The 24,769-nt window shown below is 40.6% G+C and overlaps 2 protein-coding genes across 2 annotated transcripts in view; both read right to left on the bottom strand.

Moving 5' to 3' along the window:
• Positions 1-184: 184 nt before the first annotated feature.
• On the bottom strand, positions 185-7,714 carry ctsc (cathepsin C). The gene is made up of 8 exons (XM_020649635.3): positions 7,097-7,714; positions 5,934-6,079; positions 5,059-5,213; positions 4,727-4,882; positions 4,138-4,256; positions 2,121-2,252; positions 1,612-1,844; positions 185-1,168 (listed from the first exon to the last, which is right to left on the bottom strand). Exons 1-8 carry the CDS (start codon positions 7,254-7,256, stop codon positions 902-904), a joined length of 1,368 nt encoding a protein of 455 aa, XP_020505291.3. The 5' UTR covers positions 7,257-7,714; the 3' UTR covers positions 185-901.
• Positions 7,715-14,522: 6,808 nt separating this feature from the next.
• grm5b (glutamate receptor, metabotropic 5b) overlaps positions 14,523-24,769 on the bottom strand; it is a 63,957-nt gene continuing 53,710 nt past the window's right edge. The window contains exon 18 of the mRNA XM_065960326.1: positions 14,523-23,466. Within this exon, the coding sequence (XP_065816398.1) occupies positions 22,401-23,466 (1,066 nt within the window). The 3' untranslated portion in view covers positions 14,523-22,400. The remainder of the gene's footprint in view (positions 23,467-24,769) is intronic.

Raw genomic sequence — 24,769 nt, 5'->3', positions numbered from 1 at the left:
GGTAAAAAAGTAGCATTACACAAAAATAAGAACCTCACAACTACATATAATTAATTTAATTGTGAATAACTTATCTTAATTAGACACATTGACAGTAAATTAACCATTTCTTTGGTTAACACCTAAAACACAATGCAAAGGTGTTTTCCATTGAGCTACACACACACACAAATCAAACGGACAGTAAAATTTAAAAGATTTTATTCTGTCGATTTTTCCAGGGGAAAATACGCTGCGGCTCAGTTTCCAACAGTAACCGAGCAGCAGAATCAAAAGGCACTACAATCAAACAGATCCCTTTTTTAAAATTGATCAACAAATCTGTTTAAAAAGAACTCCATAGCAACACGTGGCAGTAACTGATTCAATAATGATGCAAATACAGAAAATGATCTCCACTGTGATTCCCTGAGACAAAGAATCAAGGACTGTGCACATTGCAAGGAAAACAAACACTAGCTCTTCAGCAGACAGCTCCCTTTAAATTTTACAATTGGTACATTATAAACCATCATGCTATGTCACAGTATGTAGCAGTCCCTCATTGTTTAGGCAGTTACAGCTTGAAGTAAAATCGTTCACAGGGTGATAATAAAAGATGTTGAAAACAGATCAATACAAATCAAGTCTGGAGACCGTCATGGTAATTTCAGCTTGATAGACTTTGGTAACATGTATGCGAGTTATATTGGTTTGATACAATCATGAATTTCAGTACAAATCATGCTCATGCAACTTGTTTGACTAGAGAGGAGAAAGACAGCTCAGTGCTAACCATGTGACATGACCTGCTGTGAAAAATTAAAAATTTGAGGTCTGTATCCAAACACGCATTAAAAACTGCTGCACTGTTGGGACTCTAATTATGTCACCCTTTCCTCCCACGGACGAGTTTCTGTGTCTACAGTTTGGGGATGGGATTGGCTGCGACAGCGATGCTCTCAATGGAACACTCGTCACTTCCCCGGCGGATTCGGAAGTAGCCGTCCTCGCCCCAATTGGTGCCCCAGCTGTTCTTGACAATCCAGTACTTCTGTCCAGTCATGTGGCAGCGGCCATATCCCACCAGCAGCACAGCGTGGTTGGTGAGCTCGAAGGGGTTGAAGGCGTCTGCCAGGCCCGTGTGGTGGTAAATGCCCTCCCGATAGTGCATGAAGTCAGGGTACACCTGGGAGAGAAAATGTAAGCTCATTTATCTCTGTTAAATAAAATCTAAACTTATGATGCAGGAGGCTACACAAAAATGTGGAGGAGAACGAAAAAGAAAGGAAAAAGGTTCAATAAGCACTGTATTCAAATCACTGTTGAGACTATAGCTCTCTGAATTTGGGGTTAATCGGACAGGTTAAACTCGTACTTCAAGATAATGAGCAGAGTTGTGATAGGGAAGGGAACAATCGAGGTTACTTTTTTTGAGAGTGCAGCTTTTTAATGGGTCAGTTTTGTATTTCTCAGGTCAAAAGTGTCATAGCTTTATAATGCAAAATAGAAATGGTTCATTAAAAACTGACCACTTCTAAATAACATTGAGCACGAAGCCCACAATCATGAAATGATAACATCCTGCATGTAAAGGAAACACTGTTTGGAAACAACAAGGGGCTGTAGTACCTCAAAAGCGACTGCCATTGGTCCATTTTTGACCAGATCCATCATCATGGCCATCTCACTGCAGCCGCCGTAAAACCCACCGACGTAGTAGTATTCTGCCGTGTACACACGGAAGCAGTTCTGAGGAACGCCACATGGGGAGTCCTTTCCAATGTATGGGAAGCACGACTCGTCCACGATACCAAAATCCTGTGCATACTTTCCGATCAAGTATGGGAAGCCACCATCACAACCTTTAAGAGGAGAGATACATTTCAAATCATCTCTACTATGGAGATTGTCCTGATGTTCTCACAAGTTTAATCTCACATTGGGTCCAAGAAGGAAAGTTTTAACGAGACTCACTAGGACTCTTCAAAATAATTACCAAACATGCTTGTATCAAGAAGAAACAATTGACTTTTAAAATGACAATGTGAGGGCGCCTGAAGCCTAGCGGTTATATGTTGGGTGCCTGAAGTGCAGAGGCTGTAATCCTTGAAGCAGACTAGAGTCTCAACCTACTCTACCTTGAGAGTATTCAGAACAGGACACCACTTGTTGAGGGCTGAGGATGGGGCTCTCGCTGTTGTTGGTGAGGATTCGAACACGAGCTTCCAGCATTCCCATGAAGGCGAAGGAGTAGCAGCTACCACACGACGCTGAAACACAGGGCAGAAATATATACGCTCAAGGTCAATCAAACTAATGTTCACACAACGTCACTGAAATAATAAAGCTCATTTAGTGTTTGTTCACCGTTCAGAGTCCAATCTTGACTTTCTCTTACGCAGAGGTTAAGTAATATAGTAATGATGTTGTAATAAATAAAGTGAGATTTTAACTGGTACTTTTAATATCCTGTCTTTATGTACGTATTTAAAGTCTGGGTTGACTTACTGCGCCTGCTACCGCCACGACCCGACCTCGGATAAGCGAAGGAAAATGGATGGATGGATGGGTTTTAAAAGATGACTGCACATTAAAGCAAGTCTGTCAAAGTGAGTTTTAAGAAGAAGTTGCGGTACGGCTCCACTGATTTACAACGACAGATAGCGTCTGAACGCTTTCTATTCATTTCCTATGGAGAGCTGGAGAGGCAGTCGCACAATGCATTAAGGGATCGTTGCGGCGAGTTTCGGGAGGGGCTCCGGCGTGCTCACCGGAGAAGAATAGACGAGATTTTCTATTCTATGCAATTGAGTCCAGGGGCTGCCTGGACTAGCCGAACGTTTATCCAATCAGGTGCATTCGTTTTTCATTATTATTTGCAACTTGGCTATAAAAGAGCGGGTGGAGGTCCAGGAGGTCTACTTTTCAGTGGGTGTGTACGGCCATCAAGCAGCGAGATGAGTGCTCCGGCTCGATCCCTAGCGTCCTCGCCTGAACGGTTACTGATTCTGCACGCCTTGTCTCCTTAGGGAGGTCGTTCCAAAATGGACGAGCCCTCCAGACACACACACACACAACTCATTTATAGTCTTCATTATTGGTTAATCCTTGAATATCGTTATATGTTCAAGAATACATTTGACTGTATTTGACTACGTTTGTGTTTCTAAATGTTTCTGCCCCACTTTACTTATCCTCATTAGATGTAATGAATACTAGGGGAGTAGGGAACAGAGGCAGATAACACTGATGACAGCCAACCGTTTCCATCCATAGTGAAAGACACGGCTTTTAATACAGAGCTCCGAAGACACAAACTGGGTCAGAGAACAAGAGGCTGTGGGGATTTGTAGGGAGGTTTAATTGTAGTGATGATTCAAGTCAGGGTGACACAAAGAACAGGTTGTCTTTGGGTCCACCACCTCTAGACTCTTAAGACTTAAGAGGTTTAACAACCATTCATTTAAATTAAAGATAGGTGTATATAAAAAGCTGCCCATTGTTTTTTTAAATGATGTAGTGACTTTTTTTTTTTTAGATGATTCTAATAGAAGGAAATGTGTGAGGTCTTGTTTAAAAAAAAATCCACACCGACTTCAATGTCATGTTAGGAAATATGCTATGTTCCTATTCAAGCCGGCCAGACCAATTTTTTCGTAATTCAATCATTTCTGTTAACTGGAATGGAAACTATAAAACCCACCTGCCTCGCAACATTGAAGGAAAATAAGCTGCGCGGCACTGCAGTGGCTTAGAGGGCCCCTGTTGAAACACTTCAGGCCTCTCCAGTTCCTTAAACCCAGCCCTACAGAGGCCCTCTCAGACACTCAAATACTACTCAGCAAGAATAATCTCTCCACTCACACACCAGGCTGTGCAGAAACACAGAAGCAGCAGAAAGCAGACCCAGGTCTACCAAAAGGGAGCAAAGGAGCTCGGAGCTGTGTGCTCTTAACAGACAGCTGCTCATGCGTGAAAGGTACAGCTGTGTCTCCTTCTGGTCAAGTCTTGTACAGGTTTATGTTGTTTGCATTTTCTTTTTCAATTTCAAAATATACATGCAAAAAAAAAAAAAGAAAAAAAAAAAGCCTGCTCACTTTAAAGTGAATTCTTGTTTGGATAATTGTTCATGTCAGCACAGTGAATTAAGATCACCTTGGTTTCGCACAGGGCTGACAAAGTTGACACCGCTCACATTTCTCCAATCCCAGCGCTCAGGCAGAGCAGCTGCCATCTTGGCTACTTCAGCTGTCACAGGCCTAGGGCGAACACGCCTGAAGCAGAAAGAAAGAATCAGAAATACACTTCTAGTAAAACTTTTGGAATTTGTCAACAGTTTTAAAACATGCTCGGACACGATACGAAACAATCCTTCCGGTGGGGGCGGGGTTTATTAGGATGGGCGGGAGAAGGCAGGAACGGGATGACCACAGTACAATCTCAACTATTAAGCCAACTGTATGTGTTCTTATCCTCTGTGCAAACCAATACATAGATTTTGGAAAACGCCCCAAGAGTCCTGATACTGTGTTTACAAGCAGGTCAATACTCCTCCCAACCTAAAGCACTAGATATAATCTAGCAAGAGTCACAGATAAATTTTGATTTCATTAATATTTGACATTTTGAGCATACTATTTGCTTATTTGAGGGATCAAATTTCTAAATCGCCTCTAGTAGTTATTCCTGCATTGCCCACGTAGGACTCTGTAGCCACAGTTTGAAAATATAAATAAATGCTCACATAGGGATCTGGGAGGCGGGCCCCCCTGCTCTGTTGTGCATCTCCTGCAGAGTGTACATCTCATTCTCAGGGTATGCCACAGCTCTCCAGGATTTCTGAGCCGAGCTGATGGAATCGATGAAGTCCAGGTTGTTTCTGTACGGCTTCTGGAGCAGCCTGTCGGGTACAAAAAAAAAAAAAAGCAATGATCAATGACACCACCTATGGCAAGATTAAGAACTTTTCCATAGGCTAAAGTCCACTGATGTCTAGCTTGTTTGTGTTTCTTTGTTAGCTTATGTTTCTCAACTTTGCATTTTGGAGAATGGAACAGGTGATGGTGATTTACATACCTGCTGCTGTAGAACGGTTTGTAGTTTGTTTGAGGTGTTACTGACTTCACTTTCTTCCCTACAAAACAAGCCCAGTTGTGACCCAGGACATCGTGCACCCACCCTGGCAGGGTCTGGTCACAGTAGCTGGTCACCTTAGAGCCTTCTTGAGTGTACTGAGAGGACAGAGTGAGACCATCAGGCGTGTTATCCAGTATGCACATACGAGCTTATTCATTAACCTAAGCTCATGATTCAGACAGAAATCAACAAGTTTTGAGTTTGAGAATAGAAATAAAACATCCTGCACACGTCAAGTACAAGAAAGTTTCCCCAGTCCTAACACATTGTTACAGTAAGTCAACACAAAAGGGGAAGTTTAACGAGGCGTGAATGAATCATAATGTGGGTTTGATAGACGGGCTTCAACTCAGTGTCATGTGAGTGACGAGAAGGAACCCATGACTTTCGGTTAGCCCTAAGTGTCTTTAAAATAGTCCTCATCATTGATACATTTCAACCATTGTATGTAAAAGATATGCAAATGATCCCAGATACCATCAAATAAGATAAAGGCAGAGGAAGTTGATTAATTCTGAAACTAACCCTCTAATGACACGCAGCATTAAATAGAACCTGAAGATCTGTTAACCCAAAGTGCAATTTCCTGCCCACATATTGATAATCTCTGACACTCTTCCTCTCTGAAATGACAAGGTTAACTTTGAGTTCAGAGTTTGTGGTCAGCTGATACTTAAAGGACCATGAAGAGCGTAAAAAATTTAATTAAACCACAGTGAAGGCTGAACCAGTAAATGACTTTTTGGGGTTTTGCAGAATTCCCAACACAAAAGTAATTGTTCCCATGAATGTAATAACGTCCATCCATCTTTTACCTTAAAGAAGGCGAACCACTTGTATCCGTTTAGCACCACTTCAAAGCCCTGATTGTAGATGAGGGTGAAGAAGCCGGTGTGCCCCAGCTCATCTGTGGCTACCGACAATTTTTCCAGGGTGACAGTCACAACACTCTCACCTGTAGCTGAAAAGCAACACCACAACACACAATGTACTTCAACAATTAATGTCAACTTAAAGGGTTAATTCTAGTCTGTAGACAGAATTCCATTCAAATTTATATATAATATAGAAGAGTCAGGAATATTTTATTACTCCTTTAATTTAAAGAAAAAAAAAACTCAGTGCAACCGTCTTCCTAAAGGGTCCTTTAATAGACTTTGTATTTTTGGACTTGAAAACCTTTAAAACGGAAGAGGATGACATGACAACAAAAAGTTGAAATGTCGAGAATAAAATTGAAATACAATTTCGTGAAAATTTCAACTTCATTCGTGTCCTTTTCTTTCTCCAAGTGCACAATGCCTGGCCCTAATCGTCTTCCTACTTTTTAGTCATAGGACCCAATGAAACTTTTAAATACAGCAGATGTGAGCAGTGTCTTTTTGTTCCTTCTTTTGCCGGTATCATAGGGAAACGAGTACAATGAGTTTTGAATACATCAGCAGTTATATGATATTTAAATTCAAAACACAGATGTGGACTATCCTGAAATTATGAGCTTTTTTTATTTTATTTTTTTAAGCATTGCCATGATAGACAAGTATTTGAAAAAGATTCCTCGTGACATTAACTTCAACATTGTTCTGTTGAAATAAATGGGAGATATGACATGTGAGTGCAGGAATTGTCTGTTTTCTTCCTACAGAAATGTGTAATATTAAGACATTCAACTAATGCTTATTTTCATACTTTGGCCTTTGTCTAACTAAAAGCAGGAAGAAATCACTAAATCACCTGATTTCCTCATAGCACAAACTGATACAGGTCCAAACATATCACATGATTTACAAATTACTACTGATTGCCTTGTTGCTGAAATGTGCCATTTAAAAAACTAGACTTTCCTACTATCATCGCTTGTGTTCAAAGTCAAAGTCATTTTGTGTGTTGTGTGTGTGTGTGTGTGTGTGTGTGTGTGTGTGTGTGACTCAGCAGTTCAACTCTATCAATACTACTAATGGTGGATGGTCGACTTTACCTTGAGCCGAGCAGTTGATGGTCTTATCCTGTCCTCCTTTGGACACCTGAAACACCCATGTGCCCAGGAGGTCTTCATAGGTGCAGTTGGCCGGTGTGTCACCCCACGACCCCTCAACCCAGAGCATGAAAACACACACTAGCACACCACTCAGCCTCATCTTCAATCACAGCGAGCCCTCCTGCCTACAAAACAAAACCTGAAGATTTCCACAGTCAGATCTTAAAACGTCACTTCCCTGGCTCACTTCTCCGTTGACCCCTGTCTCCTGCGCGCTATTTATGCTCACTTTCTTTTACAAAGATCCCGATTCAAACCTCTACGGTCAAGATAGATCCCTGAAGGCGAAATGTATAACGCGCATGCGCAGAATTAGCCAGAGGGATGGCCTGCTTGCTAACGTCCTCGGCAATGAATACCCCGAGCATGTACAGCTGATGTTTCTTCTAATATTTATGTACATGGACCAGCGAGCTGTACGCCTGATTACAATAACTTTACATTACTCCACTTCTGTTGTGTCTTCCAACCAGTCAGGGAAAAAGGAAGTACACACTGAAAACTCTCACTCTCGACGGCGCTTTGTTTTCATTCCTTTTTGGTTTCGCTTTCCTTGTCATGTGACCCATCATCTGCCGGGCATGCGCATTAAGCGTGTTTAGGCTCAGAGCAAAGTAGCTGCATAGGGACCATAGGAACGAAGAGACACATCTGGAATGAAATGTATGCTGGGTTTTAATGGAGATTTCTTCCTGGGTAGATTGTCTTTGCTTAACTTCTATTTGCAGATTAATATTAAACAATGTCTGTGAATGTTTTTTTTAATTGTTAATGCATTATTATGCTCAAAGGTTCTGTGTTTTTAGAAGCTGGGTTCTCTTTTCTGTAGTTTTGGTAACATGTAAGTCATTTTTTGTGCACAGTTTTGTTGTTGTTGAAAAAGTATAGCCATGCCTTATTTATAAGAGGTATGAGAATTGCCCAAAGTGACTTATGTAGGATAGGATAATACTTTAGTGATTCCCAGGGGGGAAATTCAGGCGTTGCAGCAGCAAGACAGAGAAGTAGGTAATACAACATTCACAGAATAGGTAAGATAAATACAAATAAAAAAAATAAAATGGGAGGTACATACAGAGAATATAAATATTGAGGTGAACTGTACAGGATACTTAAGAGTTATGTGCGGGGAATAGCAAGTTAAAGTGACCAGTGATGATTTAAAGTGACTTGTGTGATCAAAAGTTATTGTGTTATGTGCTGGCTCCCTTCAAAAAAATCTCAGTATTAAATTAACGAATGTCATGTAAATGTGTAGATGTAGAAATTACAAGTAGTGTTACTTCAAGCAAAGCACAGTTTGGCCACCTTAAAGGCCAGGTCACCATAAGCAAGCCGTATAAGGTTGAAGATGTCAATAGGCAATATAATATAGCACATTTAACTGTGTTTTATATCATTATACGTTTTTTTTTCTCTTGACTTGAAGTAATAAATGTGTTTGCATCGGCCTGCTGCAGTTCTTCTTTCTGTGTTCTAGGCCAGAATTTGATCAAGGTAGGGGGTCTTTGGTCCAATCTAGCCAGGGTCAATACACGGAGTAACAACTTTTCTTATTGCACAGCAGAGTGTCTGCTGTCTTTGCACCTTTTACTATATGTTTGTGGGAGTTATTTCACTACCCACTTAGGATTTCTCTAGGGGTCTACTCCTACATTTTTAGACTTAAACTCATCACTGTTTTTCCGATAACCATGCTCATACCAGCACTGTTAGCTACTAACTCCCTACTGCCTACACCAATACCTTTGTATTGTTGATTGAACTTAAATTTTGGATGATTTGCTGTTAAGAGCAGAGTCACTTTCAACAAATCAGTCCAACTCAAACTGTATCAGTAACAGTACTACTGAAATGGTTAACTTCTTGACTAAGTGTCTCTGGCTATAATTAGAGTTGTGCAGCACTGAACCTGTCAGGGATGAATGAAAGTCATGAACAGTAAGTATTGGGATTTGACAGGTTAGAAACTGCCATTTAAAAAACATTTCACAATTAAATGTGATACGATGTACCAAATGTACCAAAGCAAAATAAAACATGGTTCTGGGATCCGGTGTGCTGAGCCAAACCCTTTTCACACATACGGAAATCTCCTGAAAAACTCCGGAGATTTGGATACCCGGAGGGACTTTAGGTTATGTGTGAACGCAAACAGCCGCATTTATTTCGCATGGACTTTACCCGGAGTTTTTCCCGCCAGACCCATTACTAACATTACATCAGGAGGTGGCACCAAATGCAGCAGAAGCAAATTGGCCAACTAATTGTGGTGATCATCCGAAAGTGATTATTAAACATGCTGAGCCCCAAAAGGGACCTTTCAATAAATCAATGTAAAAAGAGCAAAAGGCCTTACTGATTTCTATCTTTTTTTGCTGTATTAAATGGGTATTTTGTTTAACTTGTTTTCTTATGGAGGTTAGACCGTCAGCTTGACCGTGTGTGTGTGTGTGTGTGTGTGTGAGAGAGAGAGAGAGAGAGAAAGCGCGAAAGAGCGTGTGTATAATTGTATCCTCGTCCTGATACGTCTGTGGTTAAAGGGGTTAAAGAGCTTATTTTAGCCAGCAGGCACTTAAAAGGAAGTGCTGAATGCTTTGATCACCATAGTAACCGTGACATAGACTGACTCATCTCTTTGACAGACCATAATAAGCACTCATCTGGAGAAGGGACTGAAGAGGTATTAGTCATGCCATCTCATTAGTGCCATTACAATGTGTTTGTATGGAAATGTGTGTGTGTGCATTGGTGTGGGCACATGTGTATGTCACTGCCTTGATGTGAATCTATACAATAAGGCAAACTAGAGGATTCAGGGAACAGAGAGATGGAGATGGAGGGTTGGTGTTATGAATGTTAACAACCTAGGCCCACTGAGCTCCCTCTAAAAGTGACTCATTGAAACTCGTGTTCCAATCTTGATATTGTTCTCGCTTCCACTGGCAGGAAATTAAAACTCAAGTGACTTTCAGTTCTGCTATATTGGCACCCATAGATTTGTTCCCTGCTCGCTCCTTCGCTGCCTTCATCACACTTTCTCCTCTTCTTTTTGGTTCCTTTTCTCCCTGCTCAGTCTGTTGTCTCCTTGGCTTAACTGCACTCCATACTAACTTTGGTTGTTTAATTTCTTGTGCATAACTCTCCCCATCATAAACACAGGCATACACAAATTCTGGAGCTGCTAAACATAAGGAAACTCAAAACCGCAATTTTCTGCCTGGTCTGTAAGAGGTTGTACAAATTTAAAAAAATGTATAACCAAAGTCAAAAGTTATGTCCTTAAACAGTCCCAAAACCCATAGTTAAAAAACCACAGTGCTTAAAGAAGTGTGTATTAGTCAGTTGCAGCCATTTGAGCCTGAATGTACTTGGATCAAATACTGAATTCATTCAAGTCCAGTCCTTTTTTGTTGTGTGTAGAACATTAAAAACAATGTAAACTGAGTTTGACAAACATGCGTAAATTATAAATGTATATAGCAGAAAATGTCAAGATTATAACAATAAATAATGCAAACACAACATTACAGCTGGATAGAGGTTGGACAATGAGGTGCAAAAGTTAACTCTTAATGCATTGCTGAAAGAAGTATAAGGTAATGGTAAATGTGATTTACGAAATTGCTCACTCTGTTCAAACCTGCTTAGTCGTGTTAGAATTTGTTTAATACTTGATTATCGTCTGTGACTGAATTCTAATTTATATTGTAATAAAATGCATTTTTGAAGCTGTTTTGGCTCCTTATTTGGTTATAAAAAAAATAAATAAAACCTCAGCCAGTGTGTCAATCGTGTTTTAGTCCAATTTCAACGTTTCATATATTTGTGTTTAAACCAATACATCTTGGCACACACTGAGTACATTCATTGCCTTTTTCTGCCATGCATGTGCTTTGTTATCTGAATTGATCAGCTTGAAAGGGGATGCAAGAGCAGCCTGTCATTAAGTTGGAGGTGTGGGTGAAACCACTCCATCATGGAGTGGGGTTGGCCACTTCAGCCTTAGCCGCTAATGTTACATCCTTCACATGTTAAGTCCTCTGGAGTCCTTCTTCATACATATGTCCAGGCCTACATATGCAAAATATGCACACAACAGACTATACACACACATTCATATACAGCCGGATTTACTGTAAATCACGTTACCATGACACCCCTTCCCACACAGTCTTTATATATAGGGGTCCATCTAATGACACTAAACCCAGAACATGTATGTTATATAAAAACAAGAAACACTCAATACTGACAATATAAATGCACCACGAGGGGCTCTGCAAGAGGATTACTCACTGCATCACCTGGTTTTATGACATGCTATTTTTAAGCTTTACTCCCACCACAAGCATATTCATTAACACACACAGATTATCTTGTAGTCACAAAAGATAAAAGTAGGTTGCAGCTAAGTTAACAAGGATGCTTACAAGAAGATGTGGGTATTTATAATTTCACATCAGATATTTTGCATGGTGTCGGTGTCAGGATGATTAAAGGAAGGGGCTCCAAAAAATTCATGTTGCGAGATGTGTGTGAGCGTTTTTGCTATCACTTGGAGCGTTGCAAATGTGCGGCTATTACCGTATATGTTTGAGTAGACCAGGGGACAAGGATTCTTAATATTGATGCCCTGAGTGGAGGACATTCAGGGTCAGGTTAATGGTGGGGGATGCAGAAGCGCTTTCAAATTTACCATAAATGAAGGATGGGTCTCAGTGGGAAGCTTTACATGTAAACTTTGAGTTAATGTATTGGGTAGGTATAGTATCATCAGACAGGGGGATAAAAATATCAGACTAAGTTACGTGGCAAGTTGGATAAGAACTAAAGCAGAGGTTTCTAAACCAGAATATTTTGCCAGTTGTAACATTGTTTCCAGTGTGTACCAGATAGCAGAAAGTCTTCCATTGTGTCAATGCCATCACAGAATTGCGATAGAGGTTATAGAGGAAGGAATATAGGACAACTTGGGTGACCATTTAGATGAGAACCACCTGCTGTTGCAGAAGCTACCAAAACTTGCATTAGTAGCCAGAGCCGCGAATAGCCGGATGTCTAACGGTGAAGTGATGTGATCATCATAGAAGAAGGAGATTTGCTATCAGGAGGACAGCAACTATAGTTCCTTGGCATTAGATCCATCTTTTATGCTCTATCAATACAATGCGTTAATAGGGAGATAGAACTTGAGATGCCATGGACAGAATGAGTAACAAGATGGATCAATCTGAGCAGAGGATACAGATGAGGTGGCCTAGTCGTGGAAAAAAAATGCATTTAGTGCTAGAAAACTTTTTTGTTTGAAATGTCGACTAACAGACATGTGAGAGTAGAAAAATGCCCTCTCATGAGCTGTCACTGTTGTCGTGGTTGTTTGTAGTGCTGTCCTATGACACTCACACTAATAACTGAGGCCTCAGACTGTTTGTGTATGAACTGTAAGGTTACAATTTACAGTTACCGTAAGGTAAGTTGGGTGAGGTCAAAGTAGTTACAATCTCATGCCTGAGTGTGGCTGACACAGGTATGGCTAAGTGCACTGGAGGTAATGTCTATTTGCTGAAGTGAAGCTGTTTGGTGAAGAGCACAGGGGGTTCCCCTGCGGGTGGAACTATGTGAAAGGGGTGCATTAATATTGGTCAACATATGGTGAAGAAGAGTGAGGTGTGGGGAGAGAGAGGGTGAAAAGAAGCAACATGAGAAAACAAAGGGTTAACAAAGGGTTAAGGCTATACACCACAGTAGAGCAGCTGTGGTACTGCAGAGGATGAAAAGGAAAGGTGGAGGAAAGAGAGGAGGAAAGGATTCTGGGACGCATCTGCTCAGTTTGTATGTGGTGCCTGAGGAAAAAAAAGAGGGTGAATGGGATGGTTCTTAGACAGGAGGGGTTTGTGATACCACCTGGCTTTCCGAGAGGGCTGGTGGTGGGCTTCTTCAGTTGAGGGATGTGCAGTGACATCATCGATTAAGCTGTGGCCTGAGTACTCTAGTAACCTGAAAGTGCAGATGAAGCTATGTTTTGTAGGGAAATAAGAACAATGTGGCTGCAGATCTCTTAAAGCTTAGTGAAGTCATGCTTTAGGATTTGATTGAATGTGTTTGAAGCTCTGGGGCGGTCTGAGTATCGGTTAGGTCAATTCAGGTTGCAGTGGCGTTGCCTGTTGTTCGGGCGCTTTGGTCTTGAGGGGGTCAGAGAGCGACAATGTTAGGGGATGAGAGCCTGGAGCACCAGAAAGTGTGGATGGCAGAACACAACCAAGGTTTCCATTAAGGTTGTAATTGAGTAGACAGGGGAGATTCCGATTCTGGATTAATGGGTGATCGTCCATTCTTGAATATGAGGCCATTTGAGTGCAGCAACATTGTGTCAGCACTGAGAGGGGGAGGGGGAAAAATGACAGAGAAGACTGATAAAGAACTGTAGCAGATGGTGAATCAAGGATACCAAGTGGGGATGGTGAGGGAGAATGAAAGACAGCAGGTAATTTTATTGCCATGACCTTTATGCCTTCTGTTTGACTGAAATGTTTTCTGCAGTTGTTATCTGTTTCACTCTGTCATACTGGCTGCAGTGTCACTGTGACACTGAAGTTGATGGAGGATAAAGAATATATCTCAGGAGCTGTCATGGTAATGTCTAGCTGACTGGGTTCAGCACATAGGCTAAAAGACTCACAGGCTGTTGAGTTCATTTTTCGTCGGCGATAAAACTGCAACATGGTCCAACTGCTGCCTGACATAATGTTAACTGAGGCTGGAAATGAAAGGTGTAAAAAAAAAAAAAAAAAAAACATCCTGGGGCACTGCTGGCTGAATGGTTGATTTGCGCATCCCATGGGGAGGCTGTAGTCCTTGAAGCAGTCGGCCAGGTTGGAATACAAACTGTGGCTACTTTCCTGCAAGTTGTTCCCCACTCTCTCTCTCCCCGATTTCCCTCTCTATCCACTAGCTTGTCTCTCCAGGAAAGTCACAATAATGCCCCAAAAAATTATTTAAAAAAACGTGAATGGAAGCGTAAACTGTACATCGTGCCATGCTTATTTCCTGACATTGGAACTGGAATTCACAAATGATCATGGTGGCTTAAGGAGCATGGTTGAAAGCCATCTGCTTATGCAGAGCCTCGCACCATTCTGTTACACTTTTTCAAATTCAAAGGTTATCAGAATTTTTAAGGTCAGGTTATAGTAAGTAATCATTGCAGATCAAAATCGAGTATACCTGTTCTGACAGTTACATGTATAATTCATTTTGCACCATCAGCCATGTTGAACTTTCAGTAATCTGCATATTGGTCTTGTTTTTGGCCAAATGTGTATGTACTTTCTGATTGAGTCAAAAGAGGAAAAAGACAAAGAGGTCAATCATAGTTTTTTAATAATGATTTCAATAATGATTCAAAGGTACTTTTTAGTACACTTACACAATGATTTATAAATGGCAAACATAAAAAGGAAAACAATTCTTTCATCATTAGTTTTTTCACCACTGCATACTCAATCTCCTTCTGTATGGTGGTTACACATTGGAGAATCTTAGAATTGATTGGCACAGAACAGTGTTAAAACAAATTAAGAAAAAGAACCATGTCATTTCAAAGATGTCGGTCAGTTTGTGATTTCACTTTGACTTTTAAATCTTATTTTAATAAGGTTACTCTACCTTTTTCGTTGGTTCATAGTGGGTGAATCAAACCACCTGTTAATGTCAAAGTACTTTGGTAGCACAGTGTTTCTGCGGAGAGGAGAAGTGCCCAACACAAATAATGAATGTCTTCCCCTCCCCAACATGGTTATGAAATTGCAGAGCTACTGCCAGGTGTAACGTTTGGCAAGAAGAAGCCATCAGTGCTCACATCCTAGATTCTATCAATGAACGGTGAGTAAAGCATGTACCGTCTGGAATAAGCTGATCTTATTTTCAAACCAATGGTCCATTCTAAAAACATTGCTCATGTACAATTTAAACATATTCAATTGTTTCAGATTTGAAGATTTGGGGAAATTTAATAAAAAGCAAGTAGAGAAGCTGTTTGATTGGCTGGTGCTTTAATCTCAACAGTGTGATTTTTTATTGCTCCAAGATTAAAGAAATCAACAAAGGATGTATCTTTGAACCCTTCCTTTGATAAATTCAAACACTGTAGTGATATATTTAAAGTGCAGGGAGCATCCTGTTAACACTGCCCACTCCTTTGGTTCCCAGTGACCACAGATCAAACCAGAGAAGTGCCTTCACAGGCATCACCGTGGGCCAATTCTGAGTGAGGAGCTAAAGATTCATTAATTAGGAGATGAGAATAGCTCTATTTAGCCAAAACTACTCTTGTTGTTTTTACTGCCAGGTCTGTTGGAAGCCTCCAAAAAGCTTGTGATCGAGGCCCAAGTGTCAGTGACAAAGAATGTTGCCCAGCACAATCTGACTGCAATAGATTAGAAAATCAAATATTTCTCAAATCACACCAGCATGTCTCTAATTGGGTAGGTTGCTGCTATTCAAATTGAACATTTGGGAGCAAAAACAGTTATTGAACATATAAATCTGAAGTAGACATCAACAGCCCCCCCCCCCCCCCCCAACATCACCCATCATGAACTCCCACTAAAAAGTCACTTAGAAACATACGTAATTTTTCCAAACAGCTAGAGCCATAATCTCACATTGCACACTTCACAAAGCTGAGTGAAAATATTGAATAGAGAAATATCCAAATATAAAACCGTCTTCCATTATCACACTTATATAAAGCATGAAATTACATTCTAAAGTTCTGAACATCAGAGGGAGAAAAAAAAAGCAAAACAACAAAGCTTTAAAAAGTTATGCCAACTATCAAATGTCCCCTCCGAGTGGATAAACACTACAAGGCTTCCTTTACAAAATGATGGATTGAAACTTAATCATGTATACAAAATGTTCGCTTTGTTAAACAGCTAAATAAAATAAAAAGTTTCACCCCAGAATCTCATTCAGATTCAAATCCATTTTAATTCCATTTTTGTGGCGTTTATCTCACTAGGATAGAAAATCCAGAAGCACTTTAAATAAAAGGAAAGAAAGTTGGCACTGAGTGAAGGAGCTCATATCTTACTAACACTGTGATGAAACACTACTGGAGTCTCGGGATACACTGCCTGATTTTGCTGTTCTCTTTTAAAATAAATCACTAGTTTACATTAGTCATTTCTGCCCTGGGTGAATAAATACTAAATAACAAAAAAGAATATTGTACATTCTGCACACTCAGTATAAGAATTCAGCTCATTTAACTTCTCTTTGATTATATTTATAATTTATATTATGTATTTATGATAACACGTTATCTTTTGTTTTGAATCAAACTGAAGCCAGAGATAATCGCTCCAATGAACCAAGATCAATCCAGGTTTTTCAAAAATTGACGTTGTAAACACAATTTGTACTCATCACAGTGTCTTCGTTTCGATGCTGATGAGCTGCTTTTTGTTCAGAATGCATTTTTGCATTCTTTTTCGTTCCGATCATCTGCCTCGGTGTTCATGAATAAATGCAGAACTTAGTTTTGCCTACAAGCTTGTAAAACATAATAACTGAAGTGAGTGATTAAACATGAAAATCTTGATGAGCTGAAGACATCAGTAAGAATGTAAACATCGATTCTGAGCAACATGTGAAACACTCACACTTCTTATCAGAATTTAAATCCGGGGTATAACCAGGAGATTTTGCTTGTGTTTGCGTCCACCACAATTATCTACCAAGAATATAAAACACACAGCATGTAACTGCGTTCTCTGGTTTAAGGAATCACCCATATTGAGGTTTCTTTGACCAACATCATGTCCTGCAGGGACACCTCTGAGTAACATGGTGATATCACAGCTCAGTTTGGCTTAGTTCTCTTAATGATAGAAACATGAAATGTGTTTGTAAAACTAACTGTATTTCATAAACCATCAACACAAAATACTTAAATTCTGCCATTTGCCAGATATGTATGCAAAACAATACTGCCCTACAGAAGCACACAGACCGCCTTAATACACTATTTTATTTCCCTCCTAAACTCTGAAGCCAAATGAACACAAAGACAAAACCCTCTCTTGCTCCTAATCAATATAATACAGAACCTATTTCTTATAACACAGCTCCATCTCCTCTGCACTTTATAATCTACACGGACCAACTAAATATCTCTCATTTAAATCTATTGGCTGATGAAACAACCACTTATCCAAACACACATACGCTTTACTCAGTTATAAAAGAGCAACATTCAAATTAGCAGCTTTAGACAAACGTACAAAAATACTGTCAACCCCAGAGGAATTCAACAATAAGCTGATTGATATGCACACATCATTCAGTGCTCTATACCGTGATAAGTAGAGTCTATATGAATTCTTTTTAAGCAGAGGAGAAAATAATCTGCACATTACGTGCATCGATTGATTCTTATTTCATCTTACAAAGTAGGTGCAAGACGGTCTGGGTAAACCTTTGGAAATAATCAATATTATTCAACCTTTTTAATTTAACCAACTTAACTGCTTTTGCTATAAATCATCTGCCTATCTCTGAAATAAAACACATAAAACATCATGAGGCATTATTCCCAGGGATGTGAATTGTTAGCACATTATCCATTCTGCTTATAGTATCTAATGAAATAGAACAAAAATCCAGAATCATAGAAAGAAAGGACCCACTCAACACAAAAGCTGTTCATCATGACACCATGTTTGAAATAACTATGTGAGCGCCGACAGTACTCTGATGAATCAAAACCTCTCCCCGCATGCCCTGCAGCGTATATAACCATATACCTTGTGGTGTTTACACGGTAAACATAGCTCTGGTGTCTGTCTCAAATAAAAAGTTCAAACAGGCAGGAGAGTAGGAGAGGCTGCTCCATCACAGGACTGCCAGTCAGATTGATAAAGCACTAGTTAAATGTGTTTTTTTTTTGTTTTTTTTGTGAAACCACTAGAGTGCGGTTTCTCCATAAAACTTAGGTCAATAATATGCCTTAAGAGTGAAATGTAATGATATTGCACGGAAACCCAGGTTTGTTTTAAAGGCTGTTATAAATAACACTTGAAACAGCCTGTCTGGCTCTGAGACCTGGTTTCAGAATCAGGAGGCTTAGAGATCTCTGAATAACCACTGTTTTTTTTTTTGTTTTTTTTTTAACAAATTCACTCCCAAGGTACAAAATAAGTGACCTTGTGTCTTTTTTTATCTGATAGGCAGACGAGCAGGTCCAGATTAAAAATATTTTTGAACACAGGGATTATCAATCCAATTCTTTCGAGTGCATTTATAAAACGTCAGTTTTAAAGTCAGCCAACGGCATTTTTTGGGGGGATATAGAAATCATCAGATCATCATCCTGGTGAGTGTAAGTCTTCACTCATCATGTTTTGGCTATATTACAAAGGGAAGCATCTCTGACTGAGATCACCCTAAATTTCAATGGGTCGTAGATTTGTTTGATCCTTGTTGAAGGGCTATAAGGAGGAGTAGTGGTATCAAAAAATAATCTCTCTGCATTTCTACTGTAGCTGGACCTTCCCCATAAATATTTTAGAGATGAAAATACAAATCTGAAATCTGAAATCCTGAAAACCTGAAATCATTTTTGTCAAAATACTGCAAATAATGAGATCATGTCTGTGTGGTTAAACAAGTTCATGAATTTTAAAATAACATGAGCATTATTTTCTTTTGCCAATTATAGTCAGGGATATTTGATTCTGGGGATTTTCCTTTTCCTGTAATGTTGCCATAGCGTTTCTCTACTCCTACAGCCTTTTTTTGTTTCATTTGTATTTGAATGCGATATGATGACACAGGCCTGGGCCCTTAAAGAGAATAAGGGAGCAGGCGATGAAAGCGCTGATCCTGCCTCTTTCTGCAGAGGTTGCACTGAAACTGTGGAGTCTCACCCAGGGGGCTCATAACACGTGGCTCAAGTGCTGAAGCAAGCTCCCCCGTTACTCTCTCAGCGTGTTTAAAACACTGCCAGAGACAGCAGCAGATAAAAACCAGCTCCTCCCTACAACTATCTCGACAAAAGCACAGGTCGGGGGCCCAGATCGTTCAGATTAGAAGAGGAGATGAAGAGGGTAAAGCTGCACAGGCAGTATTTGAGGCAGGGACCAATAGTGTCAACAAGTTGAAGTTTTTTGTCTAGTCATAATCTAAAGCGTAAGTACAAACTCCAATGTTGAATGTGCTTACTGCCTTAGTTATTCTTTTCTATTAGAAGCAGAAGAAAAGATTTTAATTGCTTCCTCTGAATTGTAGCGAGAAACTGTAAACCAAACCAAGCTTACATCTTAATGACACAGAGAAAAAAGCAAAAAATGATCAATTATCGGATTAATAGTGATTCAAACAGAATCCAACAGGTTTGCCTCTCATGTAGTAAAGTGGGGAAAAGATTTACTAGAGGCCCAAAATTAAAATCTTGATATTATGAATTACTGACCATGTCTTTCATATGTCCTTCCAATTATTGTGAGCTTCAGCAGAAATGAATGTGATCTTATCTCCACACCACTCCCCTTCATTGAACGGTCCATTAAAGATCACAGAAGGATGAAAATGACCAACAATCTGAAACATTGTTCATGAACAAACCCCTCACATGTGCACCTTGTATACGCATGGATTATATTGCTTTACACTGGAAAAATGTGGAATATCCATATAGAAAATATCAAAAAACAATAGAAACAGTTTTACATTTACATTTCTTTAAAAACAACAAAAAAAAAAACACAGATTTACCCACAAGCTAGTATAAGCTAAACCCCTCCCTAACCCCTTTGGCACAATAATCATATTAATATCAATTATTATCATATAGTTGAATTACAAGACATTTGAATAGGAATGGTCATTGACACATTCATAGTAGTAACACAGTTTCGGTTGTCTTAACACATATTGTTACTGTTTGATTTCATAACATACTTCAAAAACATGTTTTATCTCTTTTTTTTTCTCGATATGTAAAGAAAATGACTCTCATCTCAAACAAAACGGAACTGTCTTTGCATGCCCTTAGTATTTACAGAATCACGTTGTCTGAGTTTGTTCTTGCTGGCTACTATAGAGCAGAAATACAAATGAGACCATGGACTGCATCTACATCAGTCAGCTGTCACAGCTGAGGAATGCCTATGCTGCAAAAAGAAAACGGAGGCTGTTATGGACGATTATACACAGGCAACATATTCAATGACTGATTGTTGTTGTGATAGCATAGCCCAATTATCTTTAATAAGGTCAAATATACCACCTCGTGCCGTTGCAGCTGACAACGCTCCTCATATGAAATGTCTAGAAATGTGTGTTGTGTATCACGACCTTCTGACTCTTGTCTTTCTTCTTTCCCTTTTCTTGGCTGAGTGTTTGCCTCTGGGGAGGCAGCTGACAGAGCCAGGAGCCCAATTCTCAAAAGCATCTTCATAGTGAATGCATCCATTGGCACATTTGACTGAATTTCTCAGAAGTGCTCGCAAATTCTGCCCAAGTGTTGGCACATGTAGGTACAATACTTTGTTTATAAGATATGCTTGAAAGAAAAACCTAAAATGGCTGAATTATGTTTGAGTTTCGCCGTATTTTGTGAGTTTAGTTTTGTTTGCCCATCTACGCTGACATTTATGATTCAATATTCATATGAAGATTCAACAGCATCATGTATTGATTTGACATCTATGCTCGAATCACTTTCATACAAACAAAGTCATCTCTCCTCTGACCCTTGCAACATTTTTTTCCTCAATCCAGCAAGTATGACATTTAGAATAAGTCTCAGAAGGCCAGACCTTTCTTTAAAGTAACAGATTGACACTTTGACATTGCTTTAAAAGGGGATCGATACTACTTTAATATCTGTTCATTCAATATGAACTTCTGCCCCTCTTTGTCTGAAAACAGCCAACAAGTCTGAAAAGGTCTGAACACCTATCTAGCAGAGGCTGAGGAGGCGGAGGCTGAAGAGGAGGAGGCTGAGGAGGAGCAGGCTGCGCCCTCATAGCATGGATTAATTAGTCTGTCTACTAACGTCAGAGATTATAGGGATTTCAATTACTCATTCAAAGTAGTGTCTTTAAGAATCACATAGACAATTGTGTCCTACCTTTCTGTACAAAGGAAATGTCATAACTGGGATCCAGCTTAGCTTCAAATACTTCAAATGTCACACTCTAAAAATAAGCTTCATGGTTACATTTCTGCCAACATACCACCTGATCTAAGATGTTTATGGTAAAACAAGGCCTGGTCTTTTCTTCTCTCCCCCCTTCTCAAGTCTGAGAGAGGTAAAAATAGGTTTGGTCCCAACTACTTCAGGAATCATGTAGAAAATATACATTCAAACTTCTGAAGATAAAACATACAAGAGTAGAAAAAACGGAAACACTGGCAGGTAAAAGAAAGCAGCAAGAGAAAGAGGGACTGAGGGAGGGAGGGGGGGAGCCATGTAGATGGAACTAATTGGAGATGACTGAATAAAAAGATGCTTTTGTGTAAAAAGTTTGTAAGTAACAGACAGCCTGGTATGTCAAAACAATGCACTTTGTCAGAAGTATGATGGATTTCATTACAAAAGAAAAATCCAGAACCTCTCATATAGAAGTGTGCTCACACTTACGTGTGTTTGTGTGTGTGAGAGTGTGTATGTGTGTGTAAAATATGTATTTGCCCTTGATAGCCTCGGTTTAGTCCTCACAGGCTTAAGGAGTCTTAGCTTTTCAATACTCTTCACTGTCATGTCGCCATTACCTCTCAATAACAAAGAATCAGCAAAAACATACACACCAATGCACACACGTACATACACACATTCACAATCTCTAATTAGTTGATAGCCATGTTACCTTAAGGCCACTACCCAAACCTAAACTATTCAACTGCTCTAGACCTCCAAGAACGATTTCTGGCTTTACAGACACCAAAACATTGCAGCTAGTGGTCCATTTGCAGTCCTGCTTGATCCCCCATGTGAGAAACCGCACTAGGAAAGTACAACATGCACAAGTTTATGAAACCTGCACCTCACTGCAAACATGTAAACACGAACACAGCAGACTGTCACAGCTCGGCGTCCTCACCAACCCGCCCTCGATGACTCCTGAACTTCAGGTTTTAACTCCACTCAGGGAGTCCTCCCATCACTCTTTTCTCTCATCGGCCGAGTTGTTTTAAGTGCTCCTCTTCATTTCTGTGATTTCTTCACACTAGCTCACAGTGAGGATGAACTCTGGCTGTAGTTTCTGAGCGTCAGTCTGCTGTACCTGGGCGACGGGGGGGAGGGGGGTGGATGCGAGGGCACTGGGGGGAGAAACAGGCCTGTCTCTGAGATAGGGGAGCCACTACTGGACGCCAGGGAATCGCGAAAAGGCGACGGTGGAGTCAAAGCGATGAGTTCCTCCTCCAACTCTGACCTCCTCAGAGGGGAGGAGCTGAGCAGACCTCCCCGCATGGGGGAGAGAGAGGGGGAAGCCTGAGGGTGAGGAGGCGGAAGGGGGTAAGGCGAATGAGGAATCGAGTGGATGGGACAGCCACCTCGTCCCCCGAGGCTGGACTCCACAGGCGGGAGGGGCTGGACGTCAGCGTATGTCGTGAGAGTGGGGGGCATCGGGATCTCGCGGGGTAGCAGATAGGGGTCAGGAGGGTGAGGAGAAGGAGACGTGTGTTTGTGTGAGTGCGTTGGAGAGGGTGATAACATCATGCTGTTGAGCTCGGAGATGTTGGCAGTGAAGCGGTTTACCACACAGCTGATCTGATCCATCAGTGTGCTTTGTGGCACGCCTGGGTGATCGTCTAGGGTAACCAGATGACCATCACTCCCAGTGACAAGAGAGCCGCTGCTGGCAAGACCACAACTGCTGCCGCTGCCGGCGCTGCAAATGCTGCTCTGGTACGTTGGGATAGTGGCCATATGAGGCTCCTCAACTAATCCTGCCCCAAACCTCTGGCTGATCGTGCTGATTGGTGAAGGAGTCTGCGGCGGGTATGAGATGGAGTAGCGCTCCTCAGCCTCGGAGAGGTCATACAGGGTCTTGTCTGTGACCGATTCGAGATGAGTGGGCAGGGAGGACATTGAGGGGAGCGAGGGCAGTGGGATGTGCGGCGGCAGGTCCCCTCCTCCACAGTAACGCTCCTCTGAGGTTTTAGAAAAGGGCTTGATGACAGCAGTCTGATTGTTTTCCTTCTTCTTAATGTGGAAGGACAGCCGCTGCCACAGGTGGTTACCACGTGTGCTGCTGCGCTCAGTCTGTGCCCAGGACACTGATTTACCGTTGGAGCTGGAAAACAAGGAGGAAGTGAAAGAGAGTGAGAAGAAAGAAGGTGATGTTTGGAGGATATTAAACCACCCTCAGTTACTTTATTTATTTTTATATAAAAAAAACTAACATCGTTGGGCCATATTTGGAAGGCATGAGGTATATTGGCTAAAGTGGGTGGCGCCATGGGATTTGGGGCGTGTCCCACTATATTTTGGTATTTACGCAGCGCGTAAATCTCACCCGGTGCAAGTGAACACTGGGCGTAAAACGATTACTGCATCAGGAAGAAGAAAGGAGAGAAACCTGCATGCAAAGACGTTCTGCACCAGGTGCATGATAGAGACCCTTAAGTCTGTGAAAAATCTACATACCTGTTTTAAGATTAGATAATTAAGGCGGTGTTATGAGTTTAGCCACAGCAAAGAGGGAATTTTCGATTTGCATAGTTGGTGGTACAGTAGATGTTTAATTCTAATTCAGCAAAAAGTTGACAGTTGACAATTATTTTCATTTCATCAACCCACATCTAAACAACTGTCAACTAAATGTATGCATTATAAACACACTGGATATTAATTAAGCTCTTTCAAGATTAAAAAGTCATTTATATTTTAGGGCTCCATGGTGGTGCAGTGGTGAGCGATGTAGCCTCACAGCGAGAAGGTTCCTGGATAGAACTCCCATAGGACTGAAGCCTCTCTGTGCGGAGTTTGCATGTTCTCCCCGTGAATGTGTGAGTTCTCTCCTGGTAATCCAGCTTCTTCCCACAGTCCAAAGACATGCTCGTTAGAATTACTGGTGACTCTAAATTGTGTGACAACACAATTGCTTTGTGTGAATGTGACTGTGGCTGGTTGTCTGTCTCTTTATGTCAGCCCTGTTTTTGACTGGCATTCATTCCAGGGTGAACCCCGCCTCATGCCCAATGACAGCTCAGGGATCAGCTCCAGCCCCCTGCGACCCTGAACGGGAAAATCCATCATGAATGGATGGATATTTGAATTGCACTAATTGGTTTTCTTTGCAGTTTTAATGCTTTATTAAAATATTTGACATGTATCATTATCATACGCAAATTTCAGCTTGATTTTTCATAAATATATTGTGATGTCTATCATTTCAAGTCTAAGTATGCATGAAATAAGATTTTTCTACTTGATCAAGTCTTGATCAAGTCTTGATCAAGTGTTTCAAAGAAAAGACATGTTTTTGGTACAAATCAAATCAGCACTTGTTAGCAGTTAAGTAGCATCGGAGGCCAGAATACAGAAAATTATAACAATTACTGAGCCTGCTTTGCATTAGTTCAAACACATTAAGC

Source organism: Labrus bergylta, chromosome 11 (genome assembly GCF_963930695.1).
Source record: "Labrus bergylta chromosome 11, fLabBer1.1, whole genome shotgun sequence".
Taxonomy (NCBI): Eukaryota; Metazoa; Chordata; class Actinopteri; order Labriformes; family Labridae; genus Labrus; species Labrus bergylta.
This window is presented reverse-complemented; position numbering and strand designations above follow the sequence as displayed.

Excerpts from the sequence above, each read along its gene's own strand:
- ctsc (XM_020649635.3), bottom strand. The coding sequence starts at position 7,256 with ATGAGGCTGAGTGGTGTGCTAGTGTGTGTTTTCATGCTCTGGGTTGAG. Across the intron at positions 4,883-5,058 it reads AAACCGTTCTACAGCAGCAG|GCTGCTCCAGAAGCCGTACA; the intron begins GTATGTAAATCA and ends TGTACCCGACAG. Across the intron at positions 2,253-4,137 it reads CAGCCCTGTGCGAAACCAAG|CGTCGTGTGGTAGCTGCTAC; the intron begins GTGATCTTAATT and ends CCTGTGTTTCAG.